Raw genomic sequence first — 18,056 nt, forward strand, 5'->3', positions numbered from 1 at the left:
GGTTTGGGGTTTTTGAGATGGGGTCTTGCTGTGTAGCTGAGGCTGGTCTTGAACTTGGAATCTTTCTGTCAGTCTCCTGAGATCTGACATTACAGGCTTATATCACCATGCCCAATTCCTGCTCTGTTAATTTTAAATTCCTTCCCAAGAAAACTCAGCTTATTCATGGAGAAAAAAAAAAAAAAAAAAAAAAACTTTAGCTATAATAACTTTAGTTCAGAAATTCAAATTGCTTTCACAGGCTAGCAAAATCTACCCAGTGGCTAGTTTATAAATAAAGTTTTATTGGAGCACAGCCTCATTTATTTGTTTTACATGTTATTAATAGTTGTTTATTTTATACAAGATCAAATTGAATAGTTGATAAAGACCTTATGGCCCCACGTACCTCAGATATTTCCTGTCTGATCTTTTTTAGAAAAAGTTTGCTCATCTCTGGTTTAGATGATTTCTAGTTAATAGTGTAAAAGGGAATCTTGAGTCTTTTTAGAATTATAATTTCTTTTATAATTTTATTATTTTTTTTAGTCAAGTGTGGTGGTACATGCCTTTAATCCTAGCACTCGGGAGGCAGAGGCAGGCGGATCTGTGTGAGTTCAAGGTCAGCCTGGTCTCCATAGCGAATCCAGGCCAGCTATGGCTATAAGGAGACCTGTCTCTAAACAACCAAAATATCTTACTATTTTCATTTTATGTGTATGAGTGTTTTGCTTGCATGTACGTAAGTGCACCCATGTCATGCAGCACCCACAGAGGTCAGAAGAGGACATCAGATCCCCTGGAACTGAAGTTATGGATGGTTGTTAGCTGCCATGTGGGTGCTAGGAATCAAGCCCAGGTCCTCTGCAAGATTACTGAGCCATCTCTCCAGGCCTAGAATTTTTTTTTTTCCTCAAGTAATTTGATAAAAAAAAAGAAAGGAATTTTATAGGGAAGTATTAGAATCAATTCAACAATTATCACTGAGAGATAATTGCATATGGTGAGTTGATCTGTTATAGTCTACATCTACAAAGAAGGGGCGTTAGTCAACTGAGGTGTGTATACCACCTCTAGTGGGGATCTTTTAATTCTTAGCTAAAACCTTGACTTTCTAAAAGACGTGGCAGCAACTGCAAGAACTGGTCAGCACAGCCTTTATATGATTCCTTCTATAGACGCACAGGAGCAGTTACACAGGAAACAAGCAAGCAATCACCACTTCTCACCCTTAGTATGGACGGCCAGGCCTGCGCATGAAGATGCAGTGCTAACATTAAAGGGATTTCTCAGCAATCATCTGTTAGAAACTGTGAGGACATTCCATCCTTATGTACATTCTCCTTAATCTCTACTCCACCAACCCTAGGCCAAAGACATGAGTAGCCAGTCTGCACTGGTTTCTTTGCATCGCATTCTTTCTCAGTGCCCTAAATGCAGTTAGTGGGAAGATTTCAGTAGCCTGTGTCTTGAATCTTTGTTTTTTAGTAGTAAGTAACAAACCATATGATCAAGCATTTGGCTGTCCATATAATATTGTAAGAACAGCATTTGTAATAGTAGACACTGTTGAAGCCATATTTGAAGGAAAAAACCATAATCTACCTTATTAAAGTAATCCTGCTTAACAAAACAATGAAGTACACCAATAAAAACTTCCAATTACTGCTAATACCTTAATTTTTTAAAATGTCTCCTGTACCCCTACTTTGTATTATACCTACCCAGTGCTGTGATAGAATGATTTTTAAAAGGTTATAGTTTCTTTATTCAGGTATTTCACAATCAGAAGGCAGACCAGTCAAATAATAATAAGTAAGCAACGTAGCATTGTGACTTAGTAACAGCTCTACAGAGTGCTTTGGGAATGTGTAGTGTTAGTGCCTGGCACATAACATAAAAAGTATATGTTATTAACAAATTTGCCCCGCAGCAAAAAAAAAAAGACACATATGTAATATGTAATCAAATCATCCAGTAACTATCAAGCAAAATTATGTAGCAAAAAATATTCTAGAATAGGAATAAACAGAAAAAAAGCACCTGCTCCTTGGAATTTACATTTTAATGGGGAAGAAACAAGTGAACATAACATGATAGTGATGGCATTTTGGACAACAATAAATCAAAGTAAGAGGAATGGAGTTCTATGGATTAGGAATGGTGATTGATACTGTATTCTGAACTATCTTGGCTGACGCCGGTCTGTCATATTTAATAGACAGCTAAATCTCTTGTTTTTTCTTAAATTGGTTTCTTTGTTTGTTTGTTCGTTTGTTGAAGATGAGGTCTCCCCATAATCCCAACTAGTTCTGAACTAGCTATGTAGACCAGGCTAGTTTGGATCTCACAGAAATCTTCCTGCCTCTGCCTCTGCAGTACTAGGATTAAAGGCATGGGCCACTACGCTCACTCTAAATTGTTATTTTTAGAATGTGATTATATAATAGAAAACATAGTTAGAGCTCTAAAGGTGAATTTTGCACTTTTGATTTTATGAGTTACATATGAGCTGGTAAAGGAAAGACTGGTTTCTTTAAGAAATTTGGTTATAGTCGGGCATGGTAGTGCACACCTTTAGTCCCAGCACTCGGGAGGCAAAGGCAGGTCGATCTCTGAGAGTTCAAGGCCATCCTGGTCTACATAGCAAGTGCCAGGCTAGCTGGGGCTACAGGAAGACCATGTCTCAAAAAAGATCAAAAAGAAAGAAAAAAAGGATTTGATTATATAACAGCAAAAACTAGCATTCTCTTCACAAGGCAACACTTAAAAGTCAGCACATAAAGACTTTGTTCATGTGCAGTAACTACCAGGACATGCCACTTGTGAGAATTAAGCCACATTCTAAGAATTGTGATTGAAGAAGTATCTTTACTTAATTGTATATATTACAGTATGTCATCTTCTTTGAGTCATACTCTTTCAACATTAGTTTACAACTAGTATTCTTACACTCTTTTTAGTGTGTGTTCATGAGTGCCACCTTACTCACTGCCTGTTCACTCAAAGAACATTCTTTACAACTAGACCTGATAGACCTGAAGCCTGTATTGTAATTGTATTTTTAAAAGTGCTTTAAACACAGCATGTATTCTGATGTGTCTTTGTCTCTGACACTCTTTCCTATATTGTAATGAATACAAAATGTATCAAAAGCTTCCCCCCCAAAAAAAGACTTACTTATATAGTAAGTCTCAGCAGTCCTACATCACAGAAATGCCCAGCAGATGATATTAAAGGGTGCCCTTTTTAGCCTGAATATTCATTATTACATTGTTTTCCTGGAATTTTTAAAGTTAATTATAGTGTGATTATTTGTCAAATTTATCAAACATGTATATACTTGCTTTATAAATTGTCTAATAAATCTTGTTGCATTAAAAAAGTGCTTTAGCCCGGCGTGGTAGTGCACACCTGTAGTCCCAGCACTTGGGAGGCAGAGGCAGGCGGATCTCTGTGAGTTCAAGGCCAGCCTGGTCTACATAGTGAGTTTCAGGACAGCTGGGGCTACAGGAAGACCCTGTCTCAAAAAGACCAAAAAAAAAAAAAAAAAATTATACAAACAAAAAAAGTGCTTTAAACACTTACATACATTAGTTTGTTACCCACTTAACATTCACTCTTGGCAAGATAGCATACAAGTCTTATGTACCTTGTACACGTATAAGTACTTCACTGCACATGTGTGTTTGCAAGAGCACTCTTCAAGGTAGAGCTTGCAATCAACGTTTAAGAATCTTTTAAAGTAAGTTCCCTTAAAGACATCATTACATTATTTTGGGTCTTACTACTCATAAAGCTTTCACATCAGACTACCTAGAAAGCCAAAACTTGCTTGCTGCTGGTAAGCCAATGTTTTCTTTTGTTGTTGTTTCTATAGATGGAGAAAGAAAAATGAATGATAGCTTGGAAGATATGTTTGATCGGACAATGCATGAAGAATATGAATCCTGTTTGGCAGATAGTTTCCCCCAGGTACCAGATGAGGACTTAGCTCCTGCCTCCAAGGAACCAAACAGTAAGGCTATTTTCTCTTCATTTATGGCTTTTCTATTACACTGAGTTCACTTAAGTTATCAAGCTAATTTATAGAGGATTGATTAGGAATATTAACAAAAGTTTCATGTTTCATATATACACTTCTTTTTCAGTTTTGTGTTTGAAACAATTCCAGACTAACACAAGAGTCCCAAAAAAGATCAGAGTGTTCACATGCAGTTTTCACTGAGCTCATCTTTTTACATACGTCTTACATAACTGAAATATTTATCAGAACTCAGAAATTATTCTTTATTCAGCAATATATATATGTATATATATACACACACTTCATTATATATATGTAAAAATGTGAGAAAGTTTAGTTTATAGTGCTTAATTTTATCAATAATTGTAGTACAATATTGTACTATGTTAGATCCATTTTCTCTTATGAATGCTTTATCTTCTCAGAGAAAATGCTTAGTGTCATTCATATTTTATAACTAGTGTTAACACTCAGAACAATATTCTATCCAGTAATGTTAAGTATCTAATTATTTTACTGTGAGTGAAAAGTCTATGATCAGAATTTTTAATCTGATGCAGGAGTTGTTTTATACTAGTTTAAGTAAACATGTTTTCCACTATAGCTCAATCTGCCTTTATTATACTTCGCTTATGCTCCCATCAGGCTTTTAGGATGACAACGAGAGCCTCAGCTCAATGTGAATTAGGCCGTGCTATTTGTAATACCTCAAAACTAGAAACAGCCCACCACATGTCCATCAACAAGCAGATAAACAAAAACCACATAGGTAACTCTCCAACTTGCTGAGCTGAACAAATAAAATGATTAAAAAGCAGGTTATAATTTTTTAGTATGTAATTCTAAAACAAATAAGCTATTTAGTGAAAGAAATAAAATCAGAGTTTGGGGTGGGGGCAGAGAGCAGACCAGCAACACAGCGAGTGTTCCTGCACATGAGAAACAAAGGCATATTGGAAAAGGCAGGAGTGCTGGGAATGCTGTCCCAGTTACAATAACGTGCATTCAGTCAAATGTGTCAGAGCACACTTAAAGTGTGTGCTTTATATGTGAATGGTACCTCAGTGAAATTGATTTTTATGATGAACATGTTCAGTTATTTCCTATTACATATAAAATAGAATTTAGACTGTCTTTTGGACTCCAAGACCTGTCAATCTTCTATCTGCCTACTCTCCATCTTGATCTCCCTACACATTTCCCTTTCTTTGCTAAATCTCAACTACACTGGCCTTCTCTTAATCCCTATAACATAGAAACGTTCAGTCTCCAGACCTACCTGTACCATTCCCTTCTCCTGGTGGAATGTCCATCTTCAGTTACTACCTTAAATATTTTATTCTCAGATAAGTCTTACCTGTCTAAGGTGTCTGCTTGTCCAATGTCTGGTTCTCAAACTATATGTGTGTACTGCATGAGAGCTGAGATACGTGGCTAGAACTTAGCACATTGCTTGGTAAGTTTTAATTCTTTGAATAGATGATAGCAGTTGATTGAGTCTAGAGCTCTTAGAATTCAAGTCCCACCCTCTGAGCCAATTCTTAAATTTCATGATCAATTTTTTTTTTAAATGTGTATGAGCATATTGCCTGTGTGTATGTGAGTGCACCTGTGCCATGCAATGCCATGGAGGTCAAAAGAGGGCTTCCCTCAAAAGAGGGAACTGGAGTTAAGGATGGTTCGTAGCCACCATGTGGGTGCTGGGAATCGAACCTGGGTCCTCTGCAAGAGCAGTCAGTGCTCTTAACCGCTGAGCCATCTCTCCAGCCCCCAGGATCAATTTATTTTTATTTTATGTGTATGAGCGTATTGCCTGTATGTCTGTAAATGTACCCGTGTTGTGCAATGCCCTCAGATGTCAGAAGAGGGTGTCGGATCCCCTGGAATTGGAGTTATGGATGGTTGTTAGCCACCATGCGAGTGCTGAGAATTGAACCCCAGTCCTCTTGCAAGAGCAGCCAGTGCTCTTAACCATTGAGCCATCTCGCCAGCCCATGATTCATTTTTTGCTAACATTCTTTAATATCTTTATTTTTCTATTCATAACCTACCTTAAAGACACATCACACAGATTTAATAGGGCAGATAAGTGAGAGGTACTAAAAGCTATCTTTTGTTGATGTCTCTTGCCAAATGCTAATAGACATCTAGATAGTTCTGTTAAAATCTTTGAGATACGATTTTTAGTTGTTTAGTGACTCTGAAGTGAGGTAGTCATCACCTTCTTCATTATGCAGGTGGAAAACAGGAAATTTAAAGGAATTGCAGTAAAAGGGAAGTGTTGGTACATGTCATAGCCCCCTCCCCCCCAGCAAACTAATCATTTCTCATTAAGTTCTAAGGTCAGTTTATGTTTGTTTTGTTTACAGTACATGGTGATAAACAAGATAAGGTCAAACAGAAAGCATTTGTGGAGCCCTATTTTAAAGACAAAGAGAGGTAAGCGGGTCTTGATTAGATTGATATTAGTAGTGTGATTGGAAATGCAAAAAGAACTGTCTTTGTAAAAGTATCTCTAAGCTTTCAATAAATGACTGCTTTGATTAAAACAGAGTCATTTGGCAGGAGTGAGTGTTGCAAATTTGAGGCCAGCCAGAGCTACAAAACAAAACCCTGCCTGGAAAAAAAAAAAAAAAAAGAAGGAGGAGGAGGAGGAATCCTTTAGAGCCAGGTTCACACCTGGAGGCTGAGACTAAAGAATTGCAAGTTTGAGGCCAGCCGGGAGTGAGAGTTAGTCTCCAAAACGAAGGGAAGACTCATTTAAGGGGCTGAGGATATAGCTCAGTGAGTAAAGTACTTGCTGCACAAGCCTGAGGACCTGAGATGGGATCCCCAGCACCTGCATAAAAGGCAGCATGCATCTATAACCCCAGCACTGTAGAGTGGAAACAGGTGGATCCTGGGGGCTCGCTGGCCAGCTGGTCTAGCAGAAACTGGCTGACAAGCTCCAGGTTCAGTGAGAAACTCTGCCTCAAAAAAATAATAAATAAAAAATAAGGTGGAGGAGCAATTGAGGAAAACATCCTGAAATCAACCTCTGACCTCTGCATATCCCCCTCCCCCACCCTCTTGACAAGCATGCTCACATACACATGTAGGTATGCATATAGCACATACAGGCAGGCAGACCCCACACATACCCACACACGCCATGCATACACCACACACATACACGTGCAAGCTTGTTTATATCACATCATCACCTTTCTTTATTTGTCTTGTTTAGACAGGGTCTCCCTACAGGCCAAGCTGGCCTAGAACTCACTATGTAGACCAGGCTGGCCTTGAACTCACAGAGATCCTCCTGCCTCTGCCTCCCAAGTGCTGGGATTAAAGGTGTGTGCTACCACACCCAGCACATCATTTACTTTATACTCAAAAAAATGACTCAATAATAAGAATGACAAATTTGACATGTAAGGAAATGTTTACCAGTAACATTCATTTTTAAACAGCAGTAATAGTTTCTCTGCTTTATTGTAACAAATAAATGTTTAATCTTTGTTTTATTTTATCTGTATTTTTATTTTATTTTATTTTGAATTTTTCAGTTTGCTGACTTTTACAGGTACAAGACTTTAGGTCATGATTAGGCTGCCATGCTTCAGGCCTATTTTAGGGGATTTTTTGAGCCCTGAATTCAGCTTCTGAATTTTGAACCTCAATGCTACTTTCTGACTTTTTCACAAAGATTGCAACTTTTGTTACTTTCAGTTATATACTATTTGTTTTTGAAGAAAATCTAAAACATAATAATTTATTCCAAAAAAACATTTTAGGCTTTTTGGTAATGTTCTCAAAATTAGCCTCTTTTAAGTTAATAAAGTTTTTATTACATCTTTATTTATTTTGGGAGGAGGCATATGTGTATGTATACATTTGCATGTGGCAATCAGAGGACAGATTACGGGAGTTGGTTCTCTTTTTCCACCATATGGGGTACCAGGAATCTAACTCAGATCATCAGGCTTGGCAGCAGACGCTTTCGTTTGCTGAACCATCTCACTGGTCCAAATAAAGTTATTCTTTATGCTTTTTTTTTTTAATAGTCTAAAAGAAAAACAAAAAAAGATTTTGAGACAGGAAAGTCACCATGTAACTCTGGCTGTCCTAGAACCCACATACGTAGACAAGACTGACTTCAAACTTACAGAGATCTACCTGTGAGTCTCTAAAAGAAATAAGCTGATATTTTGTTATTAATTGCTTAATTCTTTTCCTAGATTTATCACTTTTCCAAAGAAATGGTACCTCAGAACCCCAAATATAAGTAGTTTTTTGTTTGTTGCCATAAACTCATGAACCTGAATGTGTGTGATGGGTTTAAATCCATTGCATTTAGCATCCTTATAGCAGGAGTCCACTCTTATCGACAGAAAATACTTTCTAAGACCCCTACTGGATACCCCAAATTACCAAAAATCCTGCATTCACAATTCCAAGATATAGTCCATCATGATGGGGAGATTACTGCAACAGGACCTTGAGACAGCTGGTCACATGGATCCCCAGTCAGGAAGCAGAGAGTAAAGGATGCTAATATTCACCTCCTCCCTCCTTTTTACTCAGTCCATCCTCCATCGTACCATAAGTTAAGGTGGGTCTTCCTACCTCAGTCAACCTAATTCCTGCTCCAGACTTCCCAGAGCTAACCTAATCTGGATAGTCCCTCCCAGGTATGGCTTGAGGTGTGCCTTCTAGGTAATTCTAGGTTCTGTCAAGTAGACATTAAATTTCATACCTGTTAAAGGTGCATTGTGTTGTGTCAGTTATGAAGCTCACTAACTTTTTAAGTGATGCTTTAGTTGGGGTCTGCTTGTAGATGCCAGTCTCCTAATGAATTTCCTGCTGCGTTAGAAATACATAATACTCAGAGGAAAGGATAAAGCCAAAATGGGTTCTCCATAAGCCTATACTTCATAAATTCTTTGAAACAATATTCAGTGTTGGCAATATGTTATCCATCTTTTCATGCCCTCCCTTTTTTAATTCACACATTGCTCTAGCGATGAGGGTTCTTGAATTAAAACACAAAAAGGACCTGTAACTCAGAATAATTGGAAATTGAGTAATTAAAATTTCTTTTGAAGAAAAATGCTTGCCAACTAAAGGGGCATGAGATCCAAATATTCAGAAGAGTAGATGGTCCTCAAGAAAAATCATTTTAAAAGTCAGTTTTTCAGAATCAGACTGTTTAAGCTCTCTGAGGCTGTTTCTGTTAGAAACAAAATATATGTGCAGTCTCATAACACTAAAGTATCTTCTAAGATTTTTTTTTTTCTATGTTGTACTTCTTAAAGCTGGGTGAATATATTAATTTTTAAGATTTGTCCTTCCTGGTTATTTTTGTTCTTCCCAAAGCACTTCACAGCAAGTTAACCCTGCCACATGGATCTGTATCTCAGTGGCCTTGATCCTTTTAGGATTCTAGTGCTTCACAATAAGATCCGATTCTCTTTAAAGTCAAACACAAATGACAACAGTGCCTGATACTTTGGGGAATTTAGGGTGGGTAAAAGCAGAAAAAAAGGGGGGGGCATAATGACAAATGACACAAAGATGAATCTGTTCTTTGTAGAAGAGTATAAATTAGCCCTGAAGTCTAGGTTCTTGGTAGTACTTTTTCTAGGCTGATGTTATAACAATACCAACTTCTGAGTTTAATATAGAATTCATTTTTACTGTTATATTTTACCTCCTCCTTATTTTCAACCAGTCAGAGAGAACCTGTTGATTAGAAAAATAATTATAAAAACACTTGGCATAAAGTATGCATCAGACAGAAAGTTAATGTCTACTATGTATAAAGCACCACAAAAGTTAAACACCGAAAACCCAGATCTTCCAGTTAATAATGGGCCAATGAACTCCATAGACAAGTCCCTAAAAAAGAAATACAAATGACCAATAAATATTTGAGGAAAAAATTTTGAATTTACTTAACCATCAATGAAATGCAAATTTAAATTTCTTTGAGATTTCCATTTCACCCCAGTCAGAATAACAATGATCATGAAAACTGATGCTAACAAATGCTAACAAGGACATGGGCAAAGAAGAACCCTAATAAACAGCTGGTGGGAACATAAATTGGTGCAGCCACAATGTGACTCACTATGGAGGCTTCCCAAGAAACTAAGGAACTATTAATACCATATGACCCTGCTGTACCACTCCTGGATATGTACTTAAGGACTCCTTAAGTTCAGCCACAGACATACTTGCGTGTCCTTGTTACTACTGCTCTACTCACAGTCCCTAAAGGTATGAAACTAGCTATTGTCTGTAAGCAGGTGAATAGATAAGGAAAATATGGTATATATCCATAATGGAATTTTACTCAGCTATGCAGAAAAATGAAATCATGACATTTGTAGGAAAATAGATAGAACTGAAGATCATAATGTCAATCTAAACAAGACAGATTCAGGGAGACACATGGCTCCTTAGAGGAAGAACCTAGATTTAAATTTATATGTATGCGTGTGTAGGTCATGAAACTATAAAGGGAATCATTAAGAGAGGGAGAGTGTTTTGGGGACTCTTTCTCTTCTGAGTTCTCATATTTTTAATTCAGATTTTATACCAAAGATTTTTATAATAACAAATAGATTAATTTTAAATTAAATTCCTTTCCCTTCCTCCAGAGATGCTAGCATACAAAATTTTCCTCATATTGAGGTGATTCGGAAAAAAGAAGAGAGAAGAAAATTGCTTGGGCACACATGTAAGGAATGCGAAATTGTAAGTACTAATGTAAATACTTTTTAAAAATATGACTATGGATCATAAAGTCATGATTTAAAAATCAGAGCTACAAACCATATTTATAGTTGGAAACCTTGTTTGAGCCAACAATAACTGAAGAAATGAAGAATATACTGACTGTAGCCGGTCTATGTTAGTAAGCAAATATAAAGAGATGAAAATTAAAGCCTCTAATTTCTCTCATCAAGTGAATCAGAGACCTAACCTAATTTTTAGGGTTAGGGGCAAATTTTGATAATTCAATAGGAAGCTTTAACATTTATTCTTTTTCACTATTGTTCTCAAGAATTAGATACGCTCATAGTTTTAAAAAATAATAGTACTACTGTAAGTGCTATTTTTTCCCTCACATATTTTACTTCCTAGAGAAAATGTGGTAAGTTTCCTTCATCCTTAGAACATATATTTTTCCTTTTGTATATTGACTGTCTTAAACTGAAGTCATTAGTACTAATTGCCCTGTTCATAAATCGTCCTAGACAGGTTCTTTGTTATCTTAAAATGTGCTGCTTTTATTTTTTGTCCTGTTACCCATTAGCTGTCAGGTGCCCACCTCAACATCTAACCCTTCCCCACTTAAGTTTCCTTTTTAACAACTGGGAGCTAGAAAATTTGATAACCAAGCACATTAAAATTACACATGAAAATATGAATAGATGACAGTTAACATTTGGTGGAAATATGTTCTTAAACCCTCACAGTGGAAATATAAATTGGGATCTTGTTTTAAAAAACTTTTTGGCAGTCCAAAAAAGAAATCCACCCTATATTATGAGTTCCCATAGCACATTGTTAATTTGCCTTCCTTCTTAGTAACCATTTTCTGTACTGCTGTCTAATCACTGAAAATGATTGTTTCATTCATTTTATGTGGTACTTCTAGTTATTCAAGGTAAAAGAGTGGACTCCATGGTGAATGAAATTAAAAGTGCAACTCCCATGTACTTAGGTGTTCATCTGTATGCTTAGTTTGTAAGTCTATCCCTTGTCTACTCCAAATATATCATGAAGTATGGTAGGATCTCAAATTCCACATGTCTAAAAGCAAACGTGTTCTATGTTCAGGTTCTACACTTCACTACTCAGTCTCTTATATGCCCATTTTTTTTCTAGTTTTCTTTTAAACAAAAGATCCTCTAGTTATTCACTACATTTTGCACATCTCAATAACTGATCTTTCAGCAAATCTTAATGATTCTACCATAAAAAATGTTCCATTTCCGTCACTAACACCCTGAACCCAGACGTCATTTTATCCTGTCTGGGCTATTGAAATACTCCCTACCTTTTCCTTAATACTTGACTTTTTAGAACAATTTTAGGTTTTCAGCAAAGTTGAAGAAAAAGACAAGAGTTCTCATATAGTCTCATCTCTGTACGTATTTTCTTTTGTTCTTACCTCTTCTCATTAAACACAATAATGGATCTTTTTTCCCTCAGTGATCTTTTAGAATAAAAGTTCAGTCATGCCAGTCCTCTGCCCATACCTTTCAGTGTCTTCCCAGATTGCTAAGAAGTAGAATCCAGAGCTGCAGTAGCATGCTGGCCTAACATACTTGAGGTCCTTCTGAGTTTGATTCCTAATGTGCAGGGTTGGGGATCGTTTCTGTAAGCCTTTATTGATGAAAGACTCAGTATGTTAATTTAAGTTTGTGATACAAGCTCCTCTTCTCAATTGTGAAGCAAGCATTTCAGTCTCAGTACTATTAGTAATACTGTCTGTTAAGTATTACTGGCAGTGTCATCAGTGAGTTTTGTTTCCTAGAATGTTTAGTTTTAAAATAAATAGCTTTTTAGCTTCTAGTTTATAACCAATATGCCTGACACTATTTATTATTCCTAAATTAAAAAAAACACTTACCAGTTTTTATTGTTAGTATTATGCAGATATGCCAGCAGAAGAAAGAGAAAAGAAACTGGCTTCCTGCTCACGACATCGATTTCGCTACATTCCACCCAGCACACCGGAGAATTTCTGGGAAGTTGGTTTTCCTTCCACTCAAACATGTATGGAAAGGGGTAAGAATATAGATTTCAGATGGGGCATGGTGGTATACACCTTTGATCTCAGCACTCTAGAGGCAGAGGCAGGCAGATCTCTGGGACTTTGAGGTGAGTCTGGTTTTACATAGCAAGTTCCAGGCCAGTCAAGGCTACATAATGAGACCCTTTCTCAAGAGAAAAAGAAAAGTAAAGAATGTAGATTGTAGTATTTTGGAATTTTAAAGAAATATTGTGTAGATATAAATCTGAACATTAAGCCATTTTCCATAATTCTCTTTCTCTGTGCTGCAAGTTAGGTACTACTTCTGCAACATAAAAATAGATTCCTAAATAGGAAAGGCTTTCTTTCAACTATTCTGTTAATTTACATGGGATTAGACACCACTTATAATCACTTTAATGTGATTGCGTGTGTGTTAACCTCGTTTATCATTCAGATATCAGAAAGCAATTTCATCCTAACAGAATGACGTTTAATAAAGCAACCTTACAGAAGTTAGCAGCAAAGTTACATTGTTAAAAAGAGAACATGAATTTTGGATTTTGAAAACTCGTTTATCTAGAATGCTGTGTTTATCAAATATATCTAGATTTTAAAAGGATTTTTGTTAGACTCTTGGCATGCAGCTAGTTCCTTCAGATTTGGCCCTTATATTTGATACAAGAATGTGTATCTTCAAAGCTCCCTTAAAAACTCAGATAGTGATTTCTGTTCCTCACTGTCACCAGCAGCACAGCACTAAAAAATACGGTGCACTGAGTTTTAAGAAAAAGGGATGTGTTTTCTGAGATGTGACTGGAAAGTATAATAATGCTCAAATTTTTTATAATTTGACTCTTTGATGTATTGCACATAATTAATTGATAACCTTTTAGTCTTAGGCCAATATTTTAAGTTATAAATATCTAATACTTTTACCCAGAAAAAGATAAAATAGTGAATAAATGTTTAATGATAAGATTATAGGCTGGAGAGACAGCTCAGTAGCTAAGAGTGTGTCCTGCTTTTGCACAGGATCCAAGTTCAATTTCTAGAGCTCCCACAGGGGGCAGCTCACAACAGTTTGTAACTCCAACTCCAAGGAGATGACTCCTAGGCTACCCACACTCACTTGCTTATACACACAGACACACACATACACATAATTTTTTCCTTTAATAAGTTTAACAACTAGACTTTCAGTTCAGCCTCACCCTCTTATGCTATTCTTGAGAACTCTAAAGGCTTAACTGTGTGACTGGCATTTAGGGGAATCTTCCTCACGTTTAAATAAAAAAAGAGCTCCAGATATTTAAATGTAAAATAGTTTAACCAAATATACAAATTGTTTCTATCACATCTCTGCTTGGTCATCATGTGGAATCAGACAAGGTGCCTGGAGCCTGTGTTTGTACCACTAGCCTGGCCCAGAGCACAGTCCTCCCTTGGAAATGAGTGATTGGAGAGTATGTCAGCAGTGCAGAGAATCTTAATAGTATAGAGAGCATAGAGGTTCTCTCTCAGGGAAATAGCTACCACAGAAGTCTTTTGGGATAATCACTGGAATTTATTGTAGTAGCAGAATTTGGGTTTAGCAGTTTTGTCCCCGTTTGTAAACCAATGGGAGGCAATAGAGGGAAATTCCTGAGAACTTTGGTACTGGGATCAGACAGAGCTTGGGCAAGAGCCTCGCTCTTCAATTTCCCCAGGTCTCCATTTCCTCATCTGTGAAGTCAGTGTAGGGGAAGCTACTTAAGGAATCTTGAGAATTACCTGAGATAGTGTATACAAAACACCCAATAACTGCAACTTATTTTCTTACTATAAATGAGGAGACTACTGCTAAGTGCTGAGATCCTCATCTCACAGCCAAAAATCAGAAGTGCCATGTAGACCTAGAAGACATTGAATGAGGTGAATGTTTAATGGATGTACGCTGAAAGAAACCTATTGTTTTTGTTCTGAAGTTGTTTTTGTTTGTTTTGAGATCATCTTAAGGAACCCAGGCTGGACTTGAGCTCCTGATCTTGCCTCCACCTCCCAAATGCTGGGATTACAGGCATTGGCCACTAAGTCCAGCTGAGCTGAAAGAAATGCATGTTGCAAATATAGTGTTCTAAATCTATAATTTGTTTTTAAGGTTACATTAAGGAAGATCTTGATCTTTGCCCTCGTCCAAAAAGACGGCAGCCTTACAATGTAATGTTTTCTCCAAAAGGCAAGGAACAGAAGACTTAGATGCTGAAGGAAAAGGAGAAGATGGCTTTGTTTTTCCATTTTAGTTATTTATAGTTAAAGTTGGTAATAAACATTGATTTTTTTGATCTTCTGTAAATTGATTTATGAATCCTTTTTCATTAAAAATATTTTTAAATGGCATTTACCTACCATACCAGTAACTATTTAAATGTGGATGTGTTTATATTCTATTTTCTTGCCTTTGCACCTTTTAGCAGTGGGTGCTTCATTTTGCACTCTCACAGAGAGGTTGTTTACCTTACTTAGGAATTACAGTTTTTAAAATATGGTACTTGTAGTCTCTGATTTGTTCTTTAGATCTTTTCTTTTTACTCTGTTTCTTCCCTGGTGTTTCCATTCAGCAGTGCTTCACGGTGATCAGTACAGATTTGTCTTTGTCAGTTACCCTTCTGTAGATCATACCAGTTTTTGACATTCAAGTCTCTATTTAAAAAGGGAAGGGAGCTAACTTTCAACGTCTGGTGTCTTGCTGAATTGAAGTAGGTACTACTCTGTGGTAAATCCTTTCAAGATTACCACAGGTATCAGTAGGCATAAGTTAGCATCATCCTCTGATCAAGTCAAAATATTCCCATCTCACGTGTTCTTTGATTGTATTTCTTTATAGTAGTTTCCAAGTTGAGTTTGTTGAATTCATCTTTACCCATTTGTTCAAATGCAGTTGTCTGATTTTGCTGGACCGACAAACTTACAGTTTAGACTCCAAATAGCTTTCTTTCAGTGACTTAATATTCTTCTAGGTGCCAGACAGATCTGAGTTAACTGGATGCCTCTATGCCAGCATTTTTAATGGCCCTTTGTTTACCTGTGTCTGTTGCTATATGTTATTAACCCAGGTCTTGTCAGTGTTTTACATAAGCAGGAGTCCAAAAGAGTGAAACTAATGCCACACTATGTTCTAAATAACCTTCTTAGGAAATCTTTACTTCTTGGCATTAGGAAATCTTGCTTAGGCTAGCCTTGCTGGTCAGAGTTCCAGTATCTACTGTAGGTCACTCATCTTACATGCATTGTTTAGCTCTCAGTTCTTTACAAGCCTGTCATAGTTTCTGTTCACCACTTTTCTTTCCTTCCCTAGTTGTTTATTCTGTGTTTTATTTTTGTTCTCTATTGTCCGTTTACCATTTTTGGTCACTGTATGCCAAGAACTATGCTTTCAGCATAGGCTTTTCTCTTTTGGTTCTTAACCTGTGAACTTATATTCACTTTATAATAAAGTTAAGCTATAATAAGTAGATCCCCCAAACAGCAGATTAAACAAATGGCTGACTTTTTTTTTCTTTTCTCTCTCTCTTTTTTTTTTTTTTTTTTTTTTTTTTGGTCTTTTTGAGGCAAGGTCTCCCGTAGTTGCAGCTGGCCTGGATTCTCTATGGAGACCAGGCTGGCCTTGAACTCACAGAGATCTGCCTGCCTCTGCCTCCCAAGTAAGTGCTGGGATTCAAGGTGTGCGACACCACACCCAGCTGACTTTTTTTTCTTACCTTAAAAAAAAAATCTGAAAGTCATCAGTTGAAGGCTGCTTGTAGTTCCATAATGCCCTTGGGGACCCAGGTTTCTTCCGGCCTTCTGCTCTTCCACACTCTGTATACTATATATGTCTTTGTGGCTATAAAATAACTCTGCAGTGTCTAGAATCATGTCCATGCTCTGTGCAACAAGAAGAGAAAGGGAAAAAAAAAAGCACATTATAATTCATGCCATTTGTTTTTGAGCCCTTTAAAATTTTTTTCCAGAAAGCTCTACTGCTTCTGAATGGCCATAATTTCCACATGGCCATGGGAACCCATGACTGCTTCCTTCCATGATAGTACAGTGCCTCAGGCCAGTAGTTTGAGCAACATCTACATTTGAACAGGGCATCACATAAGTGTTGTATATACCTCCAAAAGAGTTTACTTTGTAAAAAGCAGTCCAAGCAAAGGAGGGTTCTCTACCTGATGGCAGCAGGACAGCCCTCTAACCCATTAGCAATTCATTCTTTTTAATTTTATCCCCAGTCACCCTACTGAGGATAAGGTTGGGAGAGCTGAGTCCACACTCCCTTTTTATCTACTGTTGAACAGCTGTCTTTAAATGAAGTAACGACATAAACACTTTTTAAACTACTTGTACTAAAAGGCATTTAAATTCAAATAAAAGTTTATGATACAGCGTACCATCAGACTTTTTTTTTAATTTTAATTAAAAGAAGCATTTCATTACAACAGCATTAACCTATTCAATAACATTTTTCTGAGCTAGGGTACATCTCTTTCAAAATTGGCTGTACATTTCTAGGTTTACAGATGAATTATTATGCTTATATAATCTTTTACTCATTATAAACTCTATAAGACATAAAATTAAATGAGGTTCCAACGTTTAAAAAAGATCTCCACTGCATTGTCAAAACACACAGTTTCAGGACTGGAGAGATGGCTCAGTTGCTTAGAGTACTTGCTGCTCTTTTCGAGGACCTGGGTTCAGTTCCCAATACCCACATGGCAGCTCATAAGTGTCTGTAACTCTAGTTTCACAGAATCCTAGCTCTAGGATTCCACACCCTCTTTTGGCCTCCTTGGGCACAAGGCACACACATGTAGGCAAAACACTCATATATATAATAAGAATAAATAAAAGATAATGTATAGAGTTGGGCTTTATAAATCTGTAAATTATTTGTTTCTAACATAGATGTTAGGTGCTATTTCTATATAAATATATGTCATTTACTGACCATGCATAGTTATATAAAATTTCAGGTTATCTACAAGCTTTTTTAAAGTTGAAGAGCTCTGATTCAAATGTTGGAAATACGCAGCATCTATATAGCAGGACTGACATTTGAGTAACTCCAGCCTTTTACAGATGTTTGGTTAAACCTTTTGAAACACACTTTCCAGTAGCAGTTTGAATGAGTTCATCATGATTACCTAAATGAATATAGAAGGCATAATACGTTAACTCGGGTCGGGGTAGTGAAGCAAGAATATTCTGTTTCATGAAGTAAAAAACAAATTGTTATTCAAAGTCTGTCTAGACAAGATTGCTTCTTGAGAG

General features: G+C 36.8%; 1 protein-coding gene across 5 annotated transcripts in view; it reads left to right on the forward strand.

Annotated features, from left to right (window-relative positions):
• The window catches only part of Rbbp8 (RB binding protein 8, endonuclease), a 76,558-nt gene extending 61,465 nt beyond the window's left edge, over positions 1–15,093 (forward strand). For 4 of the 5 annotated variants that reach the window (XM_029560567.1, XM_029560569.1, XM_029560568.1 and 1 more), the window contains exons 15-20: positions 3,860–3,997; positions 6,376–6,445; positions 8,056–8,169; positions 10,654–10,750; positions 12,652–12,793; positions 14,899–15,093. In XM_029560567.1, the coding sequence (XP_029416427.1) occupies positions 3,860–3,997; positions 6,376–6,445; positions 8,056–8,169; positions 10,654–10,750; positions 12,652–12,793; positions 14,899–14,996 (659 nt within the window). In that variant the 3' untranslated portion in view covers positions 14,997–15,093. The remainder of the gene's footprint in view (positions 1–3,859; positions 3,998–6,375; positions 6,446–8,055; positions 8,170–10,653; positions 10,751–12,651; positions 12,794–14,898) is intronic. The other variant, XM_008826974.3, reaches the window with a different exon arrangement.
• Positions 15,094–18,056: the final 2,963 nt, after the last annotated feature.

This window comes from Nannospalax galili, unplaced genomic scaffold, assembly GCF_000622305.1.
Source record: "Nannospalax galili isolate Female #2095 unplaced genomic scaffold, S.galili_v1.0 scaffold511, whole genome shotgun sequence".
Taxonomy (NCBI): domain Eukaryota; kingdom Metazoa; phylum Chordata; class Mammalia; order Rodentia; family Spalacidae; genus Nannospalax; species Nannospalax galili.